Here is a 24,497-nt window from a genome sequence, read left to right on the forward strand (position 1 = left end):
ATACTCAAGCAACAATTCTCTCCCTATATTTTCAAATGATCAGAATATTCATATTGTTCTATTCTTCACACAGGTTTGTTTCACTGTACTTTATGTGCGACTGAGAGGGGATTATATTTTCCTTATTTTCACCCATTTTTTCCACAACTTTATTTTGGTTCTGACATATAAAGGCACCAAAGCATTAGTTAAAATTCAATGAAAACTGCAATCCTATGGGATTTAAACCTATGCTTTAATGCTTTGCTGAAATTAGGAATCTCTGCAGGGAGACATGTAGAAGTTTGATAATTTTCCCAGGAATTGCCAGTGAACAGATAAAACTCACATTATTTGCTGAGTATTGCCTGAACAGTACCCACATACCAAAAACCCAGGCCTAGCCTGAATTGTGTCATTAAAAAAAACTCCCTGAACAAGTTTAACTGCAGCAATAGTCTTACATTTATAACTATGTATCAGCTAAATTGTCAACTATTTTCTTTCACATTTGCAATAGGAAAACTAGCAAATCTTTTTGGGATTTTTCCCAATTTTAGTTATGGGAGAATTCTATCAGCTGCAAAATTGTGAGGTTTGTAAAATTAGTCACCCAAAAATAGATTTACTATCAAACAGGCCTTGATACAAAACAGAACAAAGGAATATATGTATGCTAGTTCTCTTTAATAGCAAATTACTTAAAAAATAAAACAAAAGAACAAAGTCTTAAAAAGCTCACAGCTGTATATAAGTTTAATAACATTAGATAAGCTTAACAAAATAACGTGTTTTTCAAGTAAAACTCAGTTAAGCCATCAAACAGCATAAATTCATACAGGAAAACTATTAGCAAGAACACCTGGATGTTTCTTGCCTGATTTCTTATTTTAATTCAGAATTATTTGTTACTCATTAACAGTTGGTTTCCCTAAAAAAAGGAACCTGACACAAAATTCATGTTGTCAGTGTTGCAAGGGGAATGATAAAATGGTTATATCTCTATTTCCCAACAGTCTTATTTGCTTTTCTGGCAAAATATATCCTGTCTTTCTGACAAGGAAACAGAGGGGGAAACATTTTAAAAGTTAAGAAACACAGGGATTTAATATTCCCATGAAAGGAAATGGTAATATTGGACTGTACTAATTACTCTTGTTGATGTCTGTGAGTCCTTTAAGCATGGAAGGCACACAGGAAACCATGATATAATGGGGAAAATATACTAATTGTACAGACGTTATACATCACAAATCTATTTGTATTCTCTAAACACCAAGAATAATCCTGTCAAGAAAGTATATTTGTATTTCCAGATACAAGAAGGGGTAAGGTTTCACACCTAAAGACATTAAATAATCACAGAATCACAGGAAATACTTCCCCCTGGCTTACTAGCTGTTCAAATGAAAATAAATAAAGGATGAGAATAAATGCTGAATTGGAAGTTAATACAAAGACATATGTCCTGTTGAGCACCTTAAATTTTTGGAAAGGGAGATAAGAAGACCAAATTAGCAAGGATATGAAGTAATTCAGCATATTCAGAGCTTTCTTATTGAGCTGAAATGGACTTAACAATGTGGTGCAATTTAAAGACATTTAATATTGGTAAGTGTAAGCAGGAAAAAGAAAATCTTGATTATACATACACATTAGGCTGTAAATTAGCTACTACCTCAGAAAAAATAGACTTTGAAGTCCCTAGGGATGATATTAGAGATTCTTGGTAAAGGAATGAAGAACGACATATTTCATTGCCACAAAACATCAGTCTCTTCCTTTCAAAGAAAACAGAAAAGGTTGAAAAGAAAGGCCAAAGATACCAATAACTTCCATGTAATTAGAGATTAACTAGAGTTCTCAGTGAGGACAAGAGGCAACTCGGGGTATATGAAGTTATGAAAAGCATGGGGGAGGTGATTAAGCAATGATTACTTGTTTATTTCTCAGAGCACAAGAACAAGACAGCCCTCAATGAAATTACAAGGCAGCTGCTTTAAGGCAAACCAAGGGAAGTACTTTTTCATATAGCACATAATTAAACAGCAGAACCCATGGGATCCTGTGGAGGTCAAAAAGATAAGTTAATTCAAAATATATTAGAAATGTAAGATTGGCCTATGGGTAGCTATTAAACATGATATTCCAGATGAAATTTCCATCTTGGAAGTCCTGATGGCTACAATACAAGGTAAAAGGATTGCTCTGTTCCTTTGTATCTGTAGCGAGCTTTGCTCTAGTTCCTTTCCCTGGGCTTCTTGTGCTAACCCACTTCAGAGTTGCCATCTCCTTCCTTCTTGTGCTCTTGTGCCTGACTTTCTCCATCTGTCTTTCCCTCCTTCCAGCTGTTTTCCACACAGCCCAGATGGCTGAGCACTGAATACAGAGAGACATGCAATTCCTGTGCCTGGAACTGTGTGATATCCCATCCTGCTCCTCTAGTGGCAGAAATAGGTGGAGTCCCGTCACATAGGGGGAATATGAAGGGGAGAAGAATGCTTATGGTCTCCAGAAATATTATGTGCTGACCTCCTGAATATCCACATGGATTATGTGTGGCTTTCCCCCCAGAACTCTGGCAGTTGATGGCTCTTGGGCAGTTTCACAAACACAGTGAAAGGCATTTCCTTGATTCAAAAAAAAAACTACCATGTCTCAACTTGAAGTCACCCTCCCGGAGGTACTAGATTTCCACAGTGAAAAAAAGCTTTGATATTATCTGTACTGTGTGTGTCGTAAATCACTTTTATTCTGTTCCCAAAAGCAGATCAATGTTTTTAGCCAAAGCTCAACAAGCAGCCTGCTTGTGGCAGACACAGCCCATGGAAAGTTCCATCCAGAGAGTTTCAGGCTGGCAAATTTTAAACTGGAAAGAGCAACTTATAATGGAAAACGTTAAAAACTCGCATGCCTATCCAGTTCTTCCAAACCTCTTACTTTCTCCACTTAAAGTATGTGTGTGCATGTATGCATGTGTATATTTTCACATACATTTAAACTGGCACCACTAAAATGATACTAAGAGAATGTAGTTTTTGTAAACCTCCTTCCCCACTGAACAGCCTTTGCCTGCGTTTTCCAGCACAGCACACCCTTGCACAACATAAGCAGGGCATTTGTACATGGCACAATAACATTTTAAGCCACTATTACAGTTTCAGCTACCACAGTTGGCAATTACTTGAAGAAAAGAAAACGACCGGCCTATTGAAGAGCTACTGTAACCAAGCCCGCAAAGATCCTTTGGGATATTCCAGGTTCCGAGCATGCCAGCAGCTGTGAGCTGAACAGAGAGCTTGCAGCGCTGACCGAGCTCTCCTTGGAACACAATGCCACATTGTCCGGGGCAAGCGTAAGAACACTCCTTCTGTAGATAAGATGAGCTTGGCAGAAAAACTTGCAAGATAAAGATATCGCTTAAAGCTTGCTACTCATTTTTCCCTTTTTTTCCCCCTGTGAAGGGTCTCTGTATAAATAAATAAGTAAATAAATATTTCTTCCTGGGACTGTTTTGCCTGTGACACTTTAGCTCTCCCCTGCTTGGCGCAGCTGCGAGCTCTGCCGGTGCCTGACAAGCGTGTGCTTTTGGCAGGAACCTGCGGCCGGGAGACTCCGCCGGGGCAGCGGCTGTCCGTGCGCACCCGGCCGCGCCGAGCCCGCGGTGCCACCGCGCCAGGGCACCGCGCCCGCGGGCGGCGGGAGGCGGCAGATGCGGCCTCGGGGACGACGAGGGCTTCCCGCTCCCCGCCCCGGAGCCCGCCCCGCCCCGCCCCGGCCGTCGGCGGCGGCCCCGCCTCACGGAGGGCCCCGGGGCGGGCGCGGCGCGGCGCGGAGCGGGCGCGGCGGCGGGAGGTGCGCGCAGGTGGCGGCGGGGCCGTGCGGCGGCGGCACTGGGGGGGATGCGGCATGGCCGAGGCACCCGGAGCCCCGCACCGCACCACCGGCTCCACCCTGCTGCACCCGCTGAGCGCGCTGCTGGGCATCCCGCTGGACCAGGTGAGGCTGCGAGCCGCGCCGGGAGCGGCGGGCCCGGGCGGCATCCTCAGCGCGGAGCCCCGGCCGGCAGGGACGGCGGGTCCGTCGCTGTCACGCCGTGTCTGCCCGAGGGCCGCGGGAGCAGCGCGGAGAGCCCGCGGCAGGAGCGGGTGTGGGCGGGGGTCGGGCTGCTGTCACCGGGGAAGCGTTTCGTTTTTCCCGGCGATGCCTGGCGCTTTTCCTGCTCTCGCAAGAAGTCGCCGCTGGATGCTGCTGGATGCTGTCAGTCACGGTGCTGGGCTGACTGGGGCAGAGTTTGGAATGCTTCAGGAGCTCGGGTGCTGGTCCCGCTCTGGGAACCGCGTGCGGAGATGCGGGGTGCCGTGTAGGGAATCCTTACCTTCAGGCACTGCTTTCGTCGCTACAGGACTGTAGAAGGGAAACTCAGAATCCAACCTAGTCCAAGTGCCTGATAGAATTGTGAAGTGCATATATGGAGACAGGCAGAACACGCAGACACACAAGTGGTCTTCTGGGAGGGCAAGTTTGCATTTAATCTTTAACAGCATCATAGATTTTTGGCTGTGGTTGTGTTTTTTAATTCTTTATAGTCTCCTAGTAACTTTATCCCTAACAGGCAGAAAAACGTTGCTCTCCCCTACCCCCTGCCTTTTATTGTCTCTCAAGCCTGCATGCACCTGCTGCCTTCCTGCATTCTTTCAACAACAAGGAAGTTAAGTCTGGAAGTTCGTACCGAACAGAAAAAGACTCCACCAGACTACTAGGAAGTTGATCTGTGCTCTAAGAAACCAGGGTTACAGAGGTATGCTTGGTAAAATATCAACAGATATTTTAATCTCAGAAGATTGAGATTTATTTGCTTTCTTCTGTTTGCAGAGTGAGTGGTGCTATGTGTCATTTTTTACTACTGTTTGTTTTTAAAGCTCAGTAAGGAATATGTCATTTTGTGGATTAAACTCCTTCATCTAGCCATGCCAGTTTGCCCTTTTTTTGACAGAAAACAGGTTTTGATGCAAGAAGATAGATATGTTGCTCAACACTAAAACAGTCAAACAATAAAGGCCTATAATTATCTGTGAGCTATTAGTTTGGGAAAAGGCACAGGAATAGTGATAGCTTCTTTTTTGAGGTATTCCATGCCATGATTGATGTATGCAGGAGCACCAAAGAAACCAGGAATAGCAAAGATTTACTGTTCCAGCTTGTTTGTGGTGCCACAGTGTACGTACAGTGTTAGGCTGACTCAGTTCCCAAACAATGAAGTCTTGACAGACTGCAATTTTTCTTTCTAAACTTTAAAAATGTTGCCCTTCCATTCAGCTGAGGTGATACAAAGATGGTGTTGTTTGTGGAGAAGATTCTTCTTGTGCTCTTCTGGGCCTGAGGACGCTTCACTGCATCTGGTTACGTGCTGTGTTTGTCCCTGAGCTCTGGTCTCATGGGTGCTGGTGGTGGGCACTTCTGTGTTTGCTGGTTTGTTTCTTGAGCCCACAGCAGAAAGCAGGGGGCACATGCTCTGAGCTCAGCAGTGTGGCTGGGCTGTGTGAGTGTGTGTGCAGGTGTGGGTGCTGTCCCTGCCCATGACCCTACTGGCTCAAGTGGCACGGGGCAGTGATGGGCCAGGAGGAATCCCCCTTTTTTGGGGTTCATTACAGAACTGCAGCATAGCTGCAATGAAATAGAACTTTCCTCACCTGAAAATCCCTCTATTTAATTGTCCCTGTGAGATTATGCCATCAATACTTCTTAAAAATTTCCCCTGCTCCTCTTGCCCCACTGCTGTATGCTGCACCATGCCAAGCATCAGGGACTTCTGCTGTCTGGAACAGGATATACCCAGATTGTGGGTATGTGTGGAAGCACTATGCCACCACTGATCCCTTAAATTTCATGAGTCTCAACTCTGACCTGCAGTGCTAAGGCCCTCAGAAGCAAAATAAAATCTTTTTTACATTACTTTCCTGCCTGGTGGATTGCTTCCCTTCCTTGTAAGATTGAGAGAGTGTTTTGCTGAAGCAGAGAGAAGTTCAGTCACATGCTCCTCTGCACAGAATGGAGCTCTGTATATGAAGGACAACTTTTGCCAGATCTGAATCTCGTGTGGAGCAGGGACTGGTTTTACAGGAGCCCCTTCCTGCAGTGCTGACAGGCTCTCTGTGCCTTCTGCTTGGTGCTCAGGCTGCAGCAGAGGAGGTATCTCTGGTTTGCTGCTCTGTGTCCCTGTCATTGTGCTTAGGCTGTTGGATGATGACAGCCCCAATCTCACTCTGGTCCATGCAGCTGGCAGGCCGGCATGGCTGGCCCTAAACCTTCAAAAATTCCAGGATGTGCCTGGAGAGCAAGAGGTAAAGGTGGAATTTAGACCCTCCAGGTCACTGTAATATGTGAAAGCCATATGTCTCTGTGTTAAATGAACAGAGGACTTGTCCCTTCTTTTATAGAGATGGTTTTCCATGAGAACTCTGCTATGAGAGAGATTTCACTCAATGTAAAAGACCAGAAGAAAAATTGAGCTGAGGGTCTGAGGGATGAAGGTTGTAATTGTTACCCTTCCATGGATGGGGCAGAAAAGCTGTGGCAATGGTACTTGGAAAATGTTTTGTCATCTCAGAAGCAGCTGTTGTGTCACTCAATATGGGAAGCATGGATGACTATGAAAATGTTGTTATTCACATTGGTGGTTTTCTTAAGAAAAAAATTGCAACTTGGGTTTAAAAGCAGCCCACAATTACAGAGGATGGAGCTCCTCTCTTGCACTGTGTACCTGGCAGACAGCTCACATTTTGTTTAGGAGACAGTGCACTACATGAGGACATAACAGTGTTTTCTGCTTTAGATGCTAAAACAATCCTGATGTGTCAGCATGTCTCTTCAATGGATGATTGATTTTTGAATTTAGCATTGAAGTACTATTTTTTAAGTGCTATATGTGGTAACAAGATTAATGATCTTGAAAGAGGATGAAAAGACTCTCTGTGTTCAATTAATTTTCATATCTCAGGAAAGCAGACTTTGAAGTTTAGCTGACTTGTGTTCTAAAAATATCTGTCTAGGTCAATGGTATACCTTCAGCAGCAATTGCAAAAGAATTTTAGGGTGCTTTTTATTTCCATACCATGTATTCTTCAAACCATTGATGCTGGAATTTTGTCCCTGCCTTTTGCTTATACAATGACTTTTGGCAAAGTATACACATTTTTGTTATACATGCCCAAAATCACCAATTTCAGGATATAGTCCTCTACAATAAATCAGTGAGAAACGGGAAGTTAAACATTAAACTTGATAGTGTAATTTATGTAAACAAAGCATGTGCATGTAAAAATACTGTGAAGAAAACTATTTCAAGCTATATTAGAAGTAATTTAATGGCATTGTTTATTAATACGCAGTTTTACCATGCCTTCCTAAGCTCTAGGCATCTCTAGAAGTAATTCAGGCTCAGAGGGTTAAGACACATGATTAAAAAGTTTCACTTCCCAAGGTTATTTTGTAGTACCCTTGATACGCCAGGTTACCTATTGCTTTAGAAGTAGCAGCTCTAGTGCAAAAGGTGAATTGCTGTACAGCAAACCTTACATTTTAACAGGCCTTGTTACCCTGACCTATTGCCAGGCAGTACCAAAGCTGTTAACTTTGAGGGAAGTAAATTCAGAGGAAATTCCCTCAAAAACCTGTATAAGCATCTTCTCATTTTATATCAGAGGGCTTTTAATTTTGTTCTTTCCTTTGATGAGGCCAGTCATGTTTCCCCAAAGCAGAAAAATAAAATTCACTTGAACTTAATTTTGTCTGCTGGTGGGAATGAAAAATTTTTCATTTTAATTCTTTCACTGTAGGTCATCTGCAGATTTATATTTTGGCAGCAGTTTAAATAAAAAAACTAACTGTGGAGGGATTCTGGGACATGCCTCTGAATCTTGGGATAGTTGGAGTATTAAAAATGTCTTTCCACCATTCCTTAAGTTTGAACAACTCTGTATAAAGCATGCTGGTAAACTGGTTTAGAAAGAAGAAAAAAGTATATGTATATTTTTTAATTTTTACAAAAAACAACATGTATTCTAATCCCAAATCAGGGATGACTTTTACAAAAACCAACATGTATTCTAATCCCAAATCAGGGATGATTTTGTTAACTTTTTTTTTTTTTTTTTTTTTTTTGTCTGACTTCAGTTTCACTGCTATGCTTTTTGATTTAACTAATCAGAAGGTCTGTTACTCCCAAGCTTCTTTGCATGAGTTTTCTTATCCAGTTTTTGGGCAGTGTAAAGTCAAATAATAAACTGACTTTCTAGGAACTTTATGGACTTTAGTCTGTGAACTTTGAGGAACCTTTAATGGTTGTCAATAGAAACATTAGAAAATGTAATGCTGAGGAAATAAAGGTAATTTGTTACATACCAAAGTGAGATAACTGAAGGTGGAAGTTCATTAAAGATTTAAGCTTTAGCATCAGGGTTGATATCAGGTTTTTAAAAAAGCTGAAAAAAGCTGCTATGATGCTCCAGAAAAAGCTGTCATGGTTGGTATGAACTATGCTACATTTCAATTTCCTAATGTTATCATTTTACAGTTGAAAATTCTACATTTCCATTTTGAATTGCAGCAGTATTTGTTACATTATATCCCTCCCTGCCTAACACACTCAACTGCAAAAAAAACCCCAAAAAAACCCAAAAAAACCCCTGCCGTGTCAATCTTAGTTATTTGAGAAGCAAAAAGAATAAATAAAATTTGAATTCAACACATTTATAGAGAAATATTACTTACATTGCCAAAAACAACTTTAATTTTGTGAAACTGATTTCCTTAAAAGAAACCATTTGCTTCTTATTGTAATGCCATGAAGGAGAAGGCATGATGTAAAGAACAGAGGAAGATCCTTACTGACCCTCATTTGTGTCCCCAGTTAAACAGGTGCTTGTGAGCAGGGCACTTCATAGTGCATTTAGAGTAAATCCAGTTTCTGACTTGTTTCAGTAACTTGTGCAAGGTCCAGGAGTCTGTATCCTCCTGGGACAGTCCTGGGACAGAGGTATGATACTTTCTTCCAAAGTTTAAGGTCCCAAAGGAGACCCAAAGCAATTTCTTTTCTGTTCAGGTCAGCTATGACTAACAATTACAATAAATACACATTCTCCTCTGCTTTGGAAATGTGTGCTGCCTTTTCCAACATGTTCTCACTGTGTTTGGCACTGCAGTCTTGAACCTTATGGCTGATGTCTTGATACTATGAGTATAAATATTTCCACATCCCTCATGCCTTGAAAACAAAGCCTCTCCTATTAAGTTCTTTAATTTGGCAAGGGACAAAAGTGCAACTGGGATCAGCTGCTTACAATTTTCCACCTTTTAAGCACTTTCCTTCTCATCTGTGTTAAACAAGGTCTGGAAAAATAAATGTTGAAGGGCTGCATAAAGCTCCCTGAAACCTTCTCTGCGCATTAATCACACCAGCACTGATTTAATGGTGCTCTGCAGCTATTTTGAGAAAATCTGAAGTAGTGATGAAGACTCTTGGGCTCCAGCCTAGGGGTCTAGGCACTGAGCACAGAGCTGGCTCTGTGTTTTCGGGGGAGCCCCTGACACATAGGGATTTGCTGTGCGTTTGCCAGCCTGGCACGGTATTTAACACTCTGGCTGCTCCTTGGCTCTGGTTACAGTTCACAAGGACAGGCAGCACTGGAGACAGGCTTGCCAAACTGCAAGGTGCTGCTGCTAGTCTTTGGGCAGGGGAGGCTGCAGCACTGGGCTTGGCATTACTACAGGAATCCAACCTTTTGTACTTGTCCAAAATCAAGTAGAAGGTAACATGATTTTTAAAACACATTTTACTTTGGAATGAAAAAAAATCCTTCTCTGTGTTACTTAGTAGTTACAGATAACCTCGAGGGTACCAAACTTGATCTCCTGGATGCTTGGATAGTCTGGTGAGAGTCATTAAGGAGCTCTTCCAGAAACTCAGGCACACTCTTAAAAGTACAGCCTGATGCAAAAGTTTCTACAGTTAGGTCACTAATGGTGATGAGGGTGTTTATGTTAAAATGTAGTTTGGACCAGGAGTGTGCTTTTGGAAGGAAGCCATTGACTGTCCCCACTGGGCACACTTTGGACACAAAGTGGCCCTGGAGCATCTACACAGGGTTCCTATCTGAGAATGTGAAGCCAGAGGCTGCTCCTCAGGGACCTGCAGTGCCTCAGCTGCTGAGGAGCACACAGCACTTGAGTTCAGCTCCTCTGAACCGAGACCCTCCAGACAATGAGTCACAGGAAGGAGTCACCTCTCCCTCAGCTGCTTTGCTCTTCAGTGCCATTTCTGTTCACCTCAGCACTTGCTGAGATGGACATAGTGGAATTCTCTGGCCTTCATCTGGTGGTTCCTTCAGCGCACAGCACTGGTCAGGCTTGTTTGGTCACTCCTGAAGAGGTGGAATCCATCCCAGGGCTCAGGCAGCTCAGCCAGCAGAGAGAACGAATGGCCCATGGAGAAAAACAGCAAAGGGAAACCCTTTGGGTGGTCCTTTCCCAGAGCAAGATTGCATTGCTCTCCCTTCTTATGACCTTGATTGGGAATGTTTATTTTCACCAGTCCTTTTTTCCCCCATCTCAAAGCATTTTAAACATCTTTTGCAAAATAGCAGGTAGCAATGATGCACAACCAAAAGCACACATTCTGACATAAATGTTTTTGTTAAGTTTTTTGGATGGGGTCTACTTCCAGTATGTTACATCCTTAATGGAGTTGACTGGAAATATTTTTTCTCTCATGTTTTTAACTTCCCTCATGATAAGAAAATTCCAGGCTTTAAAAAATCAATCTTAATAGTGTGAGGAGAAAAACTCTTTTTTGAATGAAATAGGTTGAATCTACAAATTTCCAAAGAATTTGTTCTCAATCCTTCCTCTAAGTGTTAGTAAAATACCCAAATAGAGGCAATTTTTAAAACCAAAATGCAAAGTATTAACTAGACAGCTTTTCCAGGCAGGAATGATTTTAATTTTTTTTCTTCAATGGGAAATGGTACTGTTCTGAAAACTTTTAATAAAGTTAATCAGTCTGTAGCATGAGTGTTGCCATGCTATCTGGTCTGAGGCAAAACAAATACTAAACTTCAGAACAATTCTTAATTTCCCTCTTTCTGGGTTGTTTTGTCCTTGTGAGATTTGGTGTTCACCTGGTGACATCCCTGGATAATGGGAGTTTTGCCTGTACTCTCATGTCACACTCTGCAGTGTAGTGGGTGGAAAGCTGTCTTAAAGCATGTGAGCTGCCTACCTAGATGACTTAAGCAAAAAGCAAATAGACCTGAGTGTGTGTGTCTGGCTGCTAAATCCCAGACAAAGACATGGCAACCCTATGGAATAGCAAGTTTTAAATTTTCGATCAGTGAGAGATTATATTTTGTGTTCTTCAAGTTCAGTGAGTGTGTCAGGTTGGGGACATCTGGGATGGAAAAGGGAGGCAAGAAAATACTCTTTTAAATAATTTCTTTGGATTATGTGCAGAATACTAGAAAAGCTAAATAACAACTTCAGGCTAAGAAACAGACTTCAAATGCTGACTGTCATGAACTGGATGAGTGTTTGCTTCTTCCATAGGCCCTGGTCTTGTGACAAAGCTCTAATTGGACTTCAGCAATTTCTTCATTTGTGGTTTCTTGTTCAAGTGCAATTTGGCCTTGGTATGTAGATATGGCAGGAATGGGGAAGGCAAAATGAAAAAGCAAAACCTAAAACAGTTGAGGACCCCCGTGGTTTTTTTTCTTGAATAACTCCTGTGCTTGTTTTCATGCTCTTATATTGGTTTTAACCAAAACTTTATTTTTAAAGGACCACTGAGTAGAAAAGTTTTAATTGTTAACTCTTACGTCTGGCTTAAATGACATTATAAACTGGTGAAAGTAGTTTTTTTTTTCCCCTATTACCAGTGTGAAGTAGTGTTAAAGAGAGTACAGTAGTGACTGTTTATCTCATGTGCACACACACAGGGGGCAGGTTCAAATCCCTGACTCCTACAGTTCGCCTTAAGGATTTATACCAGCAAATTCCAGCTGATAGATCACTAATTTACCTGTTGTAGAGAGAGTTTTATAATTACTCTGTTCACTCATAAGTGGAGTTTAAGTAGCCTGACATTTACAATTCTTACGTGCCAGGGTTTCTCAGGATATTTTGCCAACTATGCTGTATTGAGGGTGAAAACAAAGTGTAGACAGACAGAGACAGTGACTGAGAAGTTAAAGTTCATTTTTTAAAAATTAAATCTAGTTTTTTGATGACAGCATTAGGCATCCACAGTGAATTGTAGGCATGGTTAGGACCCACAGCTGTCTTTGCCTCAGTGTGTATATTTGTGTTCAGCTAATTCTCTAGAGGCAAAAAATTGTGGTCTGTAGTTGCCACAGCAACAATAACACTGCACTTGGAGTATGGGTGGGTTTTCCCTACTTTGTACAAGAATGTTGAAAGTGTAGGCATATTGCTGTGAGACACTGTGAAGTATGATAGACTCTTGAGTCTATCAAAAAACTTGTTTGTTTTTTGTTCAGAGAATATAATTTTAATTTTGTGTTACCTTTATTGCCACTTCTCTGATAGGGTATTATTTCCCAATTTGCAAACCTAACATCACAGAGAGGAAAATGGGTTCAGCAGTTTGGAAAAAGAAAGTTTCAGAGGTGTTCTGCTGATGCTAATCAGTAAATAAAATGAGTATAAGAACAAATAATGGTCAGGGCAGAATGACATAACTATATTTCTGTTCCATTGTGGTTGGTTTTGTCAATGAAAAGATTACTGTAGCTGTTCTTTCCCATGAACAGGATGAAAATTTGAACTAGATAAAAGAAAAAAAAAACTACAGGGTAAGCTTATTTTCTTAAACATGCTAAAGCAAAGTGAAGTAACAGAGAGGTTTGCTTCAGAAATGTGATTTTTAAGAGGGATCATGGTGAAAGTGTATGTGGGCAGCATGAAAGAAATCTATCTAGGCCTTAGATCATGTAATAGAATGTGTGAAAGATCATTTAGCTTCAACCCTTATGCCAGGGAACTTCCACTAGGACATGTTACTCAGAGCCCCAGGTGGCCTTGAACACGTCCAGGGATGAGGAGTTCACAGCCTTTTTTGGTCATGCAAAGAAGGGACTTATCCCCTTTTGTCTTCCAGTGTTTCTTCACATTTAGAGAAACATGTGATAGGCTGCAGATTCAACAGTGATTAAAATTACGGTGTTTTTCATGTAGTCCAGACCTGGCTGTGAAACCCTTTCAACAGAAGTCTGTGAAGGCCAAGAACTTGGCCAGAGCTGGAGTGCACTTGGATGTTTATATGAAAGACATGAGTTTCTAGGGTAAGCATAGCTTAAAAGAAAAGCCTTTTGGAAATACCTGTTCTTTTGCTGGCTCTTTTCAGGGCTTGTTTCAGTAGGCACTGGTTTCTGTCAGCCCTGCCTCTGGTGTTGCTGATGCCTTTAGGATCCTAAATCACTGCTGACAGTCCAAAGCGTGGCTACTTCCATTGTGGATGGGTGGCTCTGCTAGAGTCGTCATCCCCTCCCAGACCTTGACTCATGCTGCATTTATTACTTGAGTTTCTTCACATGGTGATAATATAGCAGGAAGCACCAGATCTCTGCAGGGAAGATTAGCCAACACCCTGGAGATGTCACTTCTCTCACATCCCACTTTCAGGCAGCCCCAGCTGCAGCTGTCTTTCTGTTTATTAGTTTATATAAAAAGTAACTGGCTCCTTATATGATTTGAAATGTATTCCCCTGTTGGGTTATCCTCTTACTTTTCTGTTCTGATTTTTAACTGTTGGGGGATTTTTGTCCATATGCTGAGCACTTCCCCTCTCTTCAGTTCATGCTGCTTATCTTTAATGCTGTATTTGATAGTTTCATGATCTGCATATATTTTTTGAATGGATTATGCCAGCAGGTGTCTGGTGAAGTCTGCCTTCATCCTTTAATAGGGTTATGACATCCTCTGTAGTCTGTTATCTATCTGCTTATCAGTCATACATTTTTATGTGCACCATTACCTCAGTTGCCTAGGTGTCTCAGGCTTCCTATTTATTTTTTTGCCTAGATTGAGTTGAGTTAGTGTTTAAATGATTATCAGGAGAAAATAAATTCTGTATCTGCCTTCTCTCTTTCTTTTTCCTGTGGCACTTCAGTTTTTGAGCATAGTCACTAATAAAGATGACATACCTGCCCAATTTTAGAAGGCCCTAAATGGCAAGCGTGCCTGTTTGCTGTGTCTGGGATCATGTTTTTGCAATTACTTGGAGAATTTCTGCCTATGAGACGGTGGCCTCATTTATTTGCTGACAGGTGGAACTAGTAGTTTGTGCCCTGGAAAAGCTTCAGGTGGTCTTTGGGGACCCAGGTTGCTGGTCACATCCAGCTCCTGAATCTCCTCTCCCTTGTCCTATATAAACCCCGTGCCAATCATTGCTCGGGTGTCTCCCAGCATCAGAGAAATTGAAACGCTCCCCAGATCTGAATCTGCACCTTGGTGCTACAGCAACAGTGGGAAGAACACCATGTGTATTTTGAGATAGCGAAGTTTGCTAAAAATCAGACCTGAAATGTTTTCTCAAAGTGCCTCTGAGATATCCAGATGTTAGTGGTATAAAGCCGTGTGACAGAGATGTGGAAGTACATTTTCTAAGCCAGCTGGGCAGATCATGCAATGTCCTAGTTCTTTCAAAGCATGTTTTTTTAGGCTTTATGTGTAAAGTGCTCGCTTCAGAAGGAAATTATAATTGTTTATGCAACTTAAAGGATTGTTGAATTTCTTTTCCCTGGCTATGTTCAAATTCTTACGGTATTTTGAGAAGAGTTCACTTGGAGTTTTTGGAATTTTGTTGTTGTACTTTGTTTCTTGGATAATAAGTTGCCTGTCACTGCACAGTAGGAGCATCACTGTAATAATTTTAAAATGTAAGGACATTCTTCTCTTTTTTTCCTAACCGTTGAAGAGGAAAAAGTAAGACTTATTGCTGTTGCCTAAGAAAAGCAAGCTAAGTTTCTGCTATTGCTGATTCATAAGCATGGCAAGAGTACAAAAATACCATGATTAAGCAAAGGTAGGTGAGTGCATTTTTTCCTCCTCATATCACAGTTATCTTTGGAAAATATGAGTGTTATAAACCAAAGTTCTGCTGTACTGCATGCAAATAGAACTATAGAGCTCCAGTGGGAGGATATGTAAAGACTTTAATGAGGCAAGGAAATTAAATATTTTTTCCTCAAATATAGTATAGTGCAAATAAAATTAATTCATAGCAGAAGCCAAATATCTCTTCTTTTTTTGTTTGTTTGTATTTCTTTATTCACCAACTGACGCTTGTTCATGCTGTGTGTTTTCCTGTTAGTTTTTGTTTTGATTTGGTTGCTAAGTTTGAAAACTAGGAAATGTGGGCTTTTTTCATTTTTGTTATTTGTTCAATATGATGGGGCAACCCCTTGAATTCCTTCAGAGCATGACTTTTGAAAGTTACTGATGATTTCCAAATATGCTAATTTAGTGGTGGTTGAGATGTTTGACTTGTGCCAAGTCCTGAGCACTCGTCATCTCCAAGTTACTTGTTTTCAATAGTGTCTGAAGCTGAGTGCCTAAAATTAGACATGCTCCAAAGTTCAGCTTTCAGAGATATTTGCTGTAGATGTAAAGTGCCTGTAACAGGCATAACTAAACAGCTGGGGTTATGTTCTTGTCTTTTTGCATGGTTCACAATCTGAAATAGATGACCATGAAGCAAGTATGCTGCAAATTCTGAGCAGAAATAAGGAAGGAGAAAAAAAGCCACAACAGGATATTGTCACTGTGCACATTTTGTCGGTGTCTTCTCTTCCTGCCGCAGTTCTGAGGGGATTAAAAATAAGTCTGCAGCTCACATAAATGAAGGATAGATAAACATGTCGTATATTGAAGAACACAAGGTGATAATTTCACTTTTAAACCGTAGAACAATAGGAAGGACCAGTATTTTGTGGTTGTGAAAGTGACTATCTGGAGCTGGCAGTTAAGAAAGGTTTGCAGATTCTACATGGTCACTGTAGTAGCAAAGGAATTAAATGAAGATAATTGTGTTTGAATTAGGAAAAAAAAAAAAGCAGCACATACACAGTTCTTTGGAAATAGGCTAAAAATAAAGAAAATATCTATCTAGAAAATCTGCTGGCCAGCAGAATCAAGTGCCTTGGGGAAAATGTGTGACTCGGCAAGCTGCTGGAAAATATAAAGTTTTCATTGTTTTTGGAAGCAAAAAGAATGAGTTTTACTATCTCTTATGTTTGCAAATATAATTGTCTAAATATAAACTGATTTTCCCAATTAAATGGTTCTCACTAAGGTTTACTGCCAAAAAATGTGGTTGTGCATATATTTCCTGCCCTTGTGCCATGCTTCTTTTTTCCCCATGTGAAAAACCTCTCTGATGTGCATCTGGTTGAGCTGACTGAAAATTAATTCTAAAGAAAAAAAAGTTCTCTGCAGATTCACTGATTCACTGCATACTTTCCCCGCCCTTTGCTTCTGGCTTCCCAAAAGTTTTGAGTGTTCTATTCTGCCCATGAAAGGTAGCTGGGAATACCTTCTGTACCTCTTTCACCAAATTATGTTGACTGCATTAGTGGAGAGGGTATGGTCTCCCTTTATTTTGCCAGGTTGGAGCATAAGGCAGCAACATAGATCTTCACTTTTCCATGTTGATGTACCCCAAAATTACATTTCTATGCTTGTTTGAAGCATTTTCTTTGTTCTTCATCCCTTCTGCAAGTGCTGTTCCTGTGTATTTCTGAGACAGAAAACTGCTTAGGCAAGGAAGAGGACAGGAAGAAGTGAGGTTTGTAGCACCTACTTGGGGAAGCAGGAAGCTGAGTGTATTTGACTACACCCATTGTGTGGGAGCATTGTTACCCTAAAACTCTTCCACACATATCTAGCAATAGATATACTAGTTTGCTTTTGTCCTGACTGGCACCTTTTTTTGTTTGGTTGGCTTTAGGTTTGCATTTTGTTTTGTTTTCTTTTGTTTTATCCTAGTTCTGTTTCAGGCACTTGCAATCAGTGTAGAATACCAGCTTCTGGAATACGATACCTTTTTATGGTGTCTTTAAGTGTTAAACCAAAAAGTGAAGCATGAGAAACTACGGGTCATTTTTGAAAACTTAAAACTAAATGAAGTCCAGTTTCACAATCCAGGGATTCCTTTTTGGTTCTGGTAAATGTAGTGTGCATAGTATAAATACTGTTTATAAGTCTGCACTGTGCATTTTTGCATCTAAACTTACTCATCTAGAGTGCTTTTACAGTAGAAGTACCTGTTTTAGAGTTATGCTTCAGGATTTGATGAACTGCAACCCAGAATTCCCTTTTTTCCCCATTGAAATGAAATTTAGATTGACTAGCTCTGCTATTGAGATGAGTGTAAGGACAGATAAAATCTATCCTTTTCTCTAGCACATCCTAAACTTTTTAAGCACATCCTAATATGCTAATCTTCACAACGCCCTTGTTTTAAGTTACTATGAACATGACTGAGCATTTAAATACAGGATGTTCCAGATTTTCTGTGTTTAGGGGCATAATAAAGTGTTACATAATTCCATTGTGATATCTGAAAAGTTTAGTCTTTGATCAAGCCACTAATTCCAAGGATAATGTGCTTAAATTTAGCACAGTGCTGACAGTTTCTACAGTGGGGAAAAAAGCAACTTTCTTTTGGCATAGAATTACCTGACAAGTTGGCACTTTTTTCTCCTTACTGATATTTGTTTCTTTCTGTTGTGTGCACTTTCTGGGATATCACTGGGATAATGAGAACAAAACTGCACTGTTTATATTGGTTTGTTTTTTTAAAAACCACTGACATTTTTTCTATAGAAAAGGAACTGAAGAGAGAATTGCACAGACATTACAGCAGCAAGAATTGGACAAGTTATTTTAGATGTGCCAGTTCCCATTCTAGTGACGAATTGCACTTTAAGCCTATTGCTTTATTTTTAAATTGATGAATATGTGCAGGCCCAAGGCTTTCATCTGCCTTGAAAGTTAAGTGTGTTTCTGAATTGGGACTTTACAAACACTGTTCTAAGGATCCCTCCATCCCTGCATTCAGGCAAGCCCTTTTGGTATTTGGGGAAGAAAAACCGTAGGATAAGATTTAAGTCACAGGAGGATGGTTGGGTAGACAAACATTTGTGTGTATTCCTTCTTTGTGTTTTGAATAAATCAACTGTGTGCTTAACAGTTACACAGACAAAATGAAAAGGTGTTTCAATTACTGTGTTTTGTTCTAATCTTTTAAAAACTAAACCTTTAAATGTGATGGGAGAAAAATGAGGTCTGTGTTGATGCTGTTCTGAGTGCTGCTTCTTTGAAATTATTTACTCAAGAATGCAGATGTAGAAACTTGACTGAAATCTCGTGATCAGTTAGTGCTTGAGGCTGGTGAGCTGGAGCTGGATCATGTCTAATGAAACCTGTCTTAGTCCTGCTTCCTTTTTGGTCCTGTGGTGTCTGTGGTGGATGAAGGGACACAGTGTTGTGGATTGGGAGCTCAGCAGTGCTCTTGAGAGGTGGTGTGGAAATACCTGCTTGGGATTTGGGGCATTCATCACATCTGAAAAGACTAATTTGGGCCAGTATCTGTTACCCAAGAATTCCTTTGTGAGAAAAAGGTGGAGAAGTGGTGTATTTAATTATTATGGAAACCAAGGATCCAAGCTCCAGATAGGTGCCTGAGCCCTACAGGTGGCTTAGAAAGAGAGGGAGGGGAAGCAGAGCTATGGTGTTCCCACCCTGGAAAATTTTTAGAGTTCTAGGGACTTTCAGAGAAAGCTTTGCAGGGACTCAAGTGTCTGCTTTATTTTACTCTCCTGGAGTTGTTGTCTTCCTTCTCTCTGTTAATTTTCACTTAAGCATCTCTCTCCTAACTTCACATATGTTTAAATGGGGCCTTCTGAGCATACCTGACAGAAGAGCTGGAGTGATGGAGTAATGTATGATAAAGTCAGTCTGTTCCCTCTTCATCAGCATGAATCTATGCATAACCAAGGAGGGTGGATGTTACAAGATGCCATCTTTCCTATCAGAAGTTCTTGATCCAAGTGACTCGTTTCTGAAGAAACAAAGCTGGTAGTTCTGGTATTGGGGTTTTTTTCTTGTTAATATTATTTTGTGTGTGTGTGTGTCAAACTTCTTGTTTGGATAAAAACAATTCAGTCCTCTTTTCCTTTTCTTATTAAAATACCCTCCATACTCTGACCTCCTAGCTGTAGTTCTGCTTTTAGACATGTCTGACACGTAATACTGTGAAATACCCCACCTGCACAGAAGTATGTCAAATTATTATTTTAAAGTATTTTTGGACTTAAAGGTATTGTAATTAGTGTACTGCCTCACTGCTGAGCAGTCTGAAGAAGCAAGACAGATCTTCTAATAACCTAGAGGTGTTCTGATTTAAAAGAATCACCAGAATGACTTAATGCTCCAGATGGTTTGATTTTCCTGCTGTTCCTATTACAGGTAAGAATTAGTGCTGGCTATCTTAAATAACAGGGAATTTCATCATTTGGCATCACTCGCTTAGAGAGCAGTAATTAATGAGGTACAGGTAGTTGCAGAACATTGCTGCACATAGATGATCATTGCTTAAACATCTGTTCAACATAGAGAGTCATTACACCTCAATGTGAGAGCTGCTGACAGCAAGCTAAAGCTGTTTTTGGATCAGGTCCACATGTTAAATTTATCAAAGATAAGTGTATGGGAGTGTGACTTAGCATTATGATGAAGATTTGACTTCTCAAGCTTACTTTTGACTTAAATGTTTTTCTTTTAAAATTTTTGATGACTCAGGGTTTAATCTATAACTGTATTTTGTGTCCTGCTAGTGGTTTCATAGAAGTAATCCAGAAAGAACATCTGTTTTAAGTTTACAGTCTAAATCATGGAAAGATATTTGACCCTGTAAGTAGGGAAACAGAATTTACCAGGAAAACAGCACAACTGCATAACAGCAGAAAGTACTGTCAGTTTTGTATATTCTGCTTCACCTATTTCAACACCATTTTCTGCATGCAACTGCACAAAAAATGCCAAGGCTACGACAACTTAGTGCTCCTTCTGAAGAGGACAATAATCTTGAATTAGTCATGCATGTACACTTTTCTCTCTCTGTCTCTCCCATGACAGAAATTCTGTTTTCAAGCCTTTGCTTCTGCCCCGCTAAAATCTTCCATAGTACTCCTACAACACAAAGCCAGAGAAATAAGTTGTTTCTGTATAGTGCTGGAGATGTGACATGTCAGCAGTGGAATCAGTTATTTCCCCAATGCAAATTAATTTTTCTCCTTTCTGATCATGCTGATTGCAGTCTACAGTGCCTGGCTATGGATGGAAAGTACAGCATCCTGCAAGTGATAGTCCATTCTGCTTCCTTTACAAATAAATACCTGTTTGTGCTGGCTCTCAGTGTGCTGAGTTCTGTGCAGTGGGCAATAAGAGGAACTGCATGGACGATGTTACACAAATCCTTTTGCTTCATGGAAGCCAGGTCACTAGCAGTGGGAAACTTGACATGATCTCTATGGTATTGCCCTCTTTTTTGGAGGTGCTTGTCTTCTCTCCGTGTAGAGCTAAATGATCTCTGCAGAGGATATTTGTCCTTATGGTTCATAAAAATAGTCTGGAAGATCAAAATATTTTGAGAAATTTCAGCAAGTATCAGATATCTTTGAGATCTGATTAAAGACTATTCCATCTCTCATTCTCAACACGCCCCTTCTAAATATCACATTTTTGTTGTTATGAAATGCTGTAATAACAGCAGGTCTGTTTCTCAACATCAAAGTAGAAATGTCTCCAGCAAAGTGAACATAAACATGTTGTTTGCCAGGTGTCTTTGGTTATATGTGCAAAATAATCTTTTAAACATGGAAAACAAATTACTGCATTTCTATAGGCATCACCCTGGAAGAAGGGGCTGATCTCTGGCAGAGTGGAATGCTTTATTATGGCATTCCCTTTCCAAGCGCTGTTGTACTCCACAGACAGTGGTTTGACTTGAGTTGCTATTGCTGGCAGTAGTTTCTGTTAGCAAGGTTCTTTATGCTTTTCCAAATACTGAAAAGAGCTATTTGGTCGTCTGTGGTAAGTCTGTGAATAGAGGAGAAAGTCTAATAAAGTACTGCTTAGAAGCTCATTAGTACATGGCAACAGAGTATCTTGAGCATGACATGTAACTTCATCTTTCTACTGAACCACCATAAGAGGCTCTGTTCTTCTGTTCAGCAAATGAAATGCAGATTTAAACTTTTATTCTCTCATTTGGCTGGTAAATCTAAGGCCTGGAATAAATTAGAGGTATCTTCTGCCACATCTATAACCCGATTGCATCATCTGCTACATGTTGAAGTGGACATGGATGTGAATGCTGGCTGGGAATATTCTGACAGCCTGGCTGTGCTCAAACACACTTGTACCTCTCTCCGTGAATGTGTGTGAATGTGCACAAACACACTTGTACCTCTCTCCGTGAATGTGTGTGAATGTGCAACACGCCTGGTTTTTATCTACAGATTGTATGCTCTTGAGGATACACCAGCACCTTGTCATCCAGCAAGGGGCAAGTTAGCAGTGTGACTGCTTGTAGTGATTGTCAGAGTTACAGCATTAGTAGGAATTTTGCTTACAGAGGATGGTCTGGTTTGGGTAATGGACTTAATTGGCATTTGGAGTTTAGAGAAAACTGCATGGTCAATTTGTTATATCCTCCTAGATTTTTGGAAAGTGAGATCAGATTTTCTGCAAGCCTAAGGGAGGAAAAATGCAGTAGAGTAAAAACAAAGTATTTTTGTGGTCAAAACAGAATGCGGGACATTTCCTTCCAATACTTAACTGTAAGGAAAAGGTTAAAAGCACTAAAATAAGAGGCTATGTGTTTGTACTTAACTATCTCTTCCTAGAGTGTGATCTAGTAATTCTCAACTGTGTATTGTCACTTTTTTAAACAGGGAGATTTACAGAAGCAAGGCTTATGGGGTGAGCAGAAATGAAACTTTGTGAAGTAGGTTGTCAGTGGCCTACCTTCAGTTACAAGATGCAGTGACTAAGACTCTTTGTAATGATTTGGTTTAAACGAGTATACTCAGGTTTTGAACCCTTTCATATTTTCTGTTTCTCATTTCAAGAATTTCTAGCTGGGAGAAGCACTTTATCTTTTCTCCTTTTAAGATTTTCGTGGGATTTTTTTCAGTAATTTTTCCATGTACCAAACAACATATTTACCTTTATCTTTGGAAATCCTCTATGGCTCCATGACTTTCCTGTTATAGGAAAAGTTACTACTTTTGTTTGAGGGTTTTTTTTCCCTCCCCAGCCATCACCATGGAGCCAGTTTGCTCCCAGCACAAAAAGTGATAATTGTTCCTATTCAGTGTTATTGACATCAGGCTCATGTCCTTTAAAGGGTGAAATTTTTAGATGCACCTATTTAACTCCATGCATTTAGAACCATTATTTTGTGATTTGCCAACTGGCATTTGTCCTTAGAAGTGCCCACTTGCAAATGGTTAATTGGATCAAATAAAGTACTGAGCAAAAAAATGTATGGCTTTCCTCTAAGAGTGGTTAGGAAGTTGAGGAGATGACTTTTCTATGGAAAAGGCCCTGCCTGTTGATGGAAATGATTGAAAAGGTGGTTGCAGATCCCTAGGTGCTAGTGTTTCCCCTTCATACAGTACCAGTCCAGTGTTTGCCAAGTTTCACCCTGTTAAAAATGGGAGAAGATGCAAAGGCTCAAGACAGATGGAACTGACATTTTATGTACTTTGAGGGATTGGATTACAGCATAATCCAATGGGGGGGATCTTGAAACCACTGTGTTTGGCTATTCTTGCATCAACATCATGGGTGCTCAGTGGGTTGGTTTGACCTGATTGCTAACTTTGTGTAAAACTCAGATTTGCAATCTAAACATCACTGCTGAGTTATTGCTACTACAGAATTTGAAAGAATACAGGAAGGAGCTACAGCTTATTTTTTTCTTTTGCTGTTCATACCTGCTCTGGATCCATCAAGCCTTTTAAAGTTGAGGCTAATAAAGAATTAAAGGATTCATTAACCAGACAACAATAACGATCAACTCGGTTGCGCTGGAGCTGTTCCAGGTTTTCTCTCTCTCCAAAAGCGTGGCTATCTTGTTTCAGTATTGCAAAGCTGTCTCCAGCTGGCTGTGACTCAGATACAAGTCTTCCAGATGTCGTTGCAGAATACTGTGATGAGACTGCCTTTCTGTCTTCCAGTGTTTAAGCATGGACAATGAAAGGAAGATACTGTCTTCTTTTGGCAGCATATCATGTGCTCTGGTTCCTAAATTTATTACATCTTACTCTCTAGAGCATAGAAGAAAGTGACTGTAAAAAGCAAAGGTGTTTCCTTTCTGCTAGAAAAGTTGAAACCATATGTGCAAACTTTTGGTGGCAACACCAAAGAGATGTGGCTAGCTAAAAACATGTATCAAATTACTTGCAATGCTGAAAAAAGGTTAATTGGCATATAATTTTTATTTCCATGTTATTTTTGCCTGGACACCATTCATCAGTGTCCAGAAGCTCTGAATTTTCTGTTTATAAAGTGTTTTTAGCAACAGTGGAAATAACCAAAAGGGATTAGTATGAATCCTTTTCTCTTTGGAAAGGGAAAGGAAGGAAAGTGTGACTTGGTTCACTTGTGATGCAGTGCAACATTTGTTAAATTCTTAGGGATCTGTTTACTTGGATGCCTCAAGTATGTGGAATGGAGAATAAAACTAATGTCAGAAGGAATGCAGTAAAGTCACTGTCAGATGAAGTACCAGCCTTTGTGTGTATGCATGTTTGAACACTGCATGTGTTTAAAATGGTACATAGAAATAACTAAATAGAGGAGGTCATATGAAAGGCTGTTGTGTCCCTCTATTCCTGTGTGTAGGACAGAGCAAATCTGATCTGTTGCCAGATTATTGCTTGGTGAGTGCATTGGGCCTGTGATGTTTGGCTGGTCTGCAGGAACAACCCTTATAAACCAAACACTCATTGAAACATAAGGGTGATGTTTTGATTTGGTATGAGGCTTTGCACCGACCCTTGCAAAAATGAGCACAGAGTCTTGGTCAATTGTCTTGGTTAATTTGCACAACGAAACGAAGGTGTGACAGTGGCATGGTTGGTAGCACAGGTAACACATACTCAAAGGCCAAGGCAAGCGAGAGCACATGTACATGAGGCTGCTGAGCTGCCTTTGCTGGATGTTACCTTGTGATGAAGTCACTGCTGCTTTTTACTGCTGCTGCCACTGTCATTCCCTGCCTTAACTAAATAATGTTACAAGTGTGTCTGCTCTGGGGTCCTGCACTTTCCTTATGCTCTGTGTGTGAACCTCTGAGGTCCCAGTATCCTTAACATCTCAAACTGGGCCTACAAGAGCCGGATGACAGTAAAGAGCAAATGCTTGCTGTGATG

At 40.5% G+C, this 24,497-nt stretch overlaps 1 protein-coding gene across 3 annotated transcripts in view; it reads left to right on the forward strand.

The window, feature by feature from the left end:
* Positions 1-3,822: 3,822 nt before the first annotated feature.
* The window catches only part of MBOAT1 (membrane bound glycerophospholipid O-acyltransferase 1), a 61,112-nt gene continuing 40,437 nt past the window's right edge, over positions 3,823-24,497 (forward strand). For all 3 annotated transcript variants that reach the window (XR_013340504.1, XM_077785584.1, XM_021553460.3), the window contains exon 1: positions 3,823-3,978. Coding sequence is in view for 2 of the 3 variants with exons in the window: in XM_077785584.1 (XP_077641710.1) it covers positions 3,889-3,978 (90 nt within the window). In the remaining variant the exon portion in view is untranslated. The remainder of the gene's footprint in view (positions 3,979-24,497) is intronic.

This window comes from Lonchura striata, chromosome 1 (genome assembly GCF_046129695.1).
Source record: "Lonchura striata isolate bLonStr1 chromosome 1, bLonStr1.mat, whole genome shotgun sequence".
NCBI classification, from domain to species: domain Eukaryota; kingdom Metazoa; phylum Chordata; class Aves; order Passeriformes; family Estrildidae; genus Lonchura; species Lonchura striata.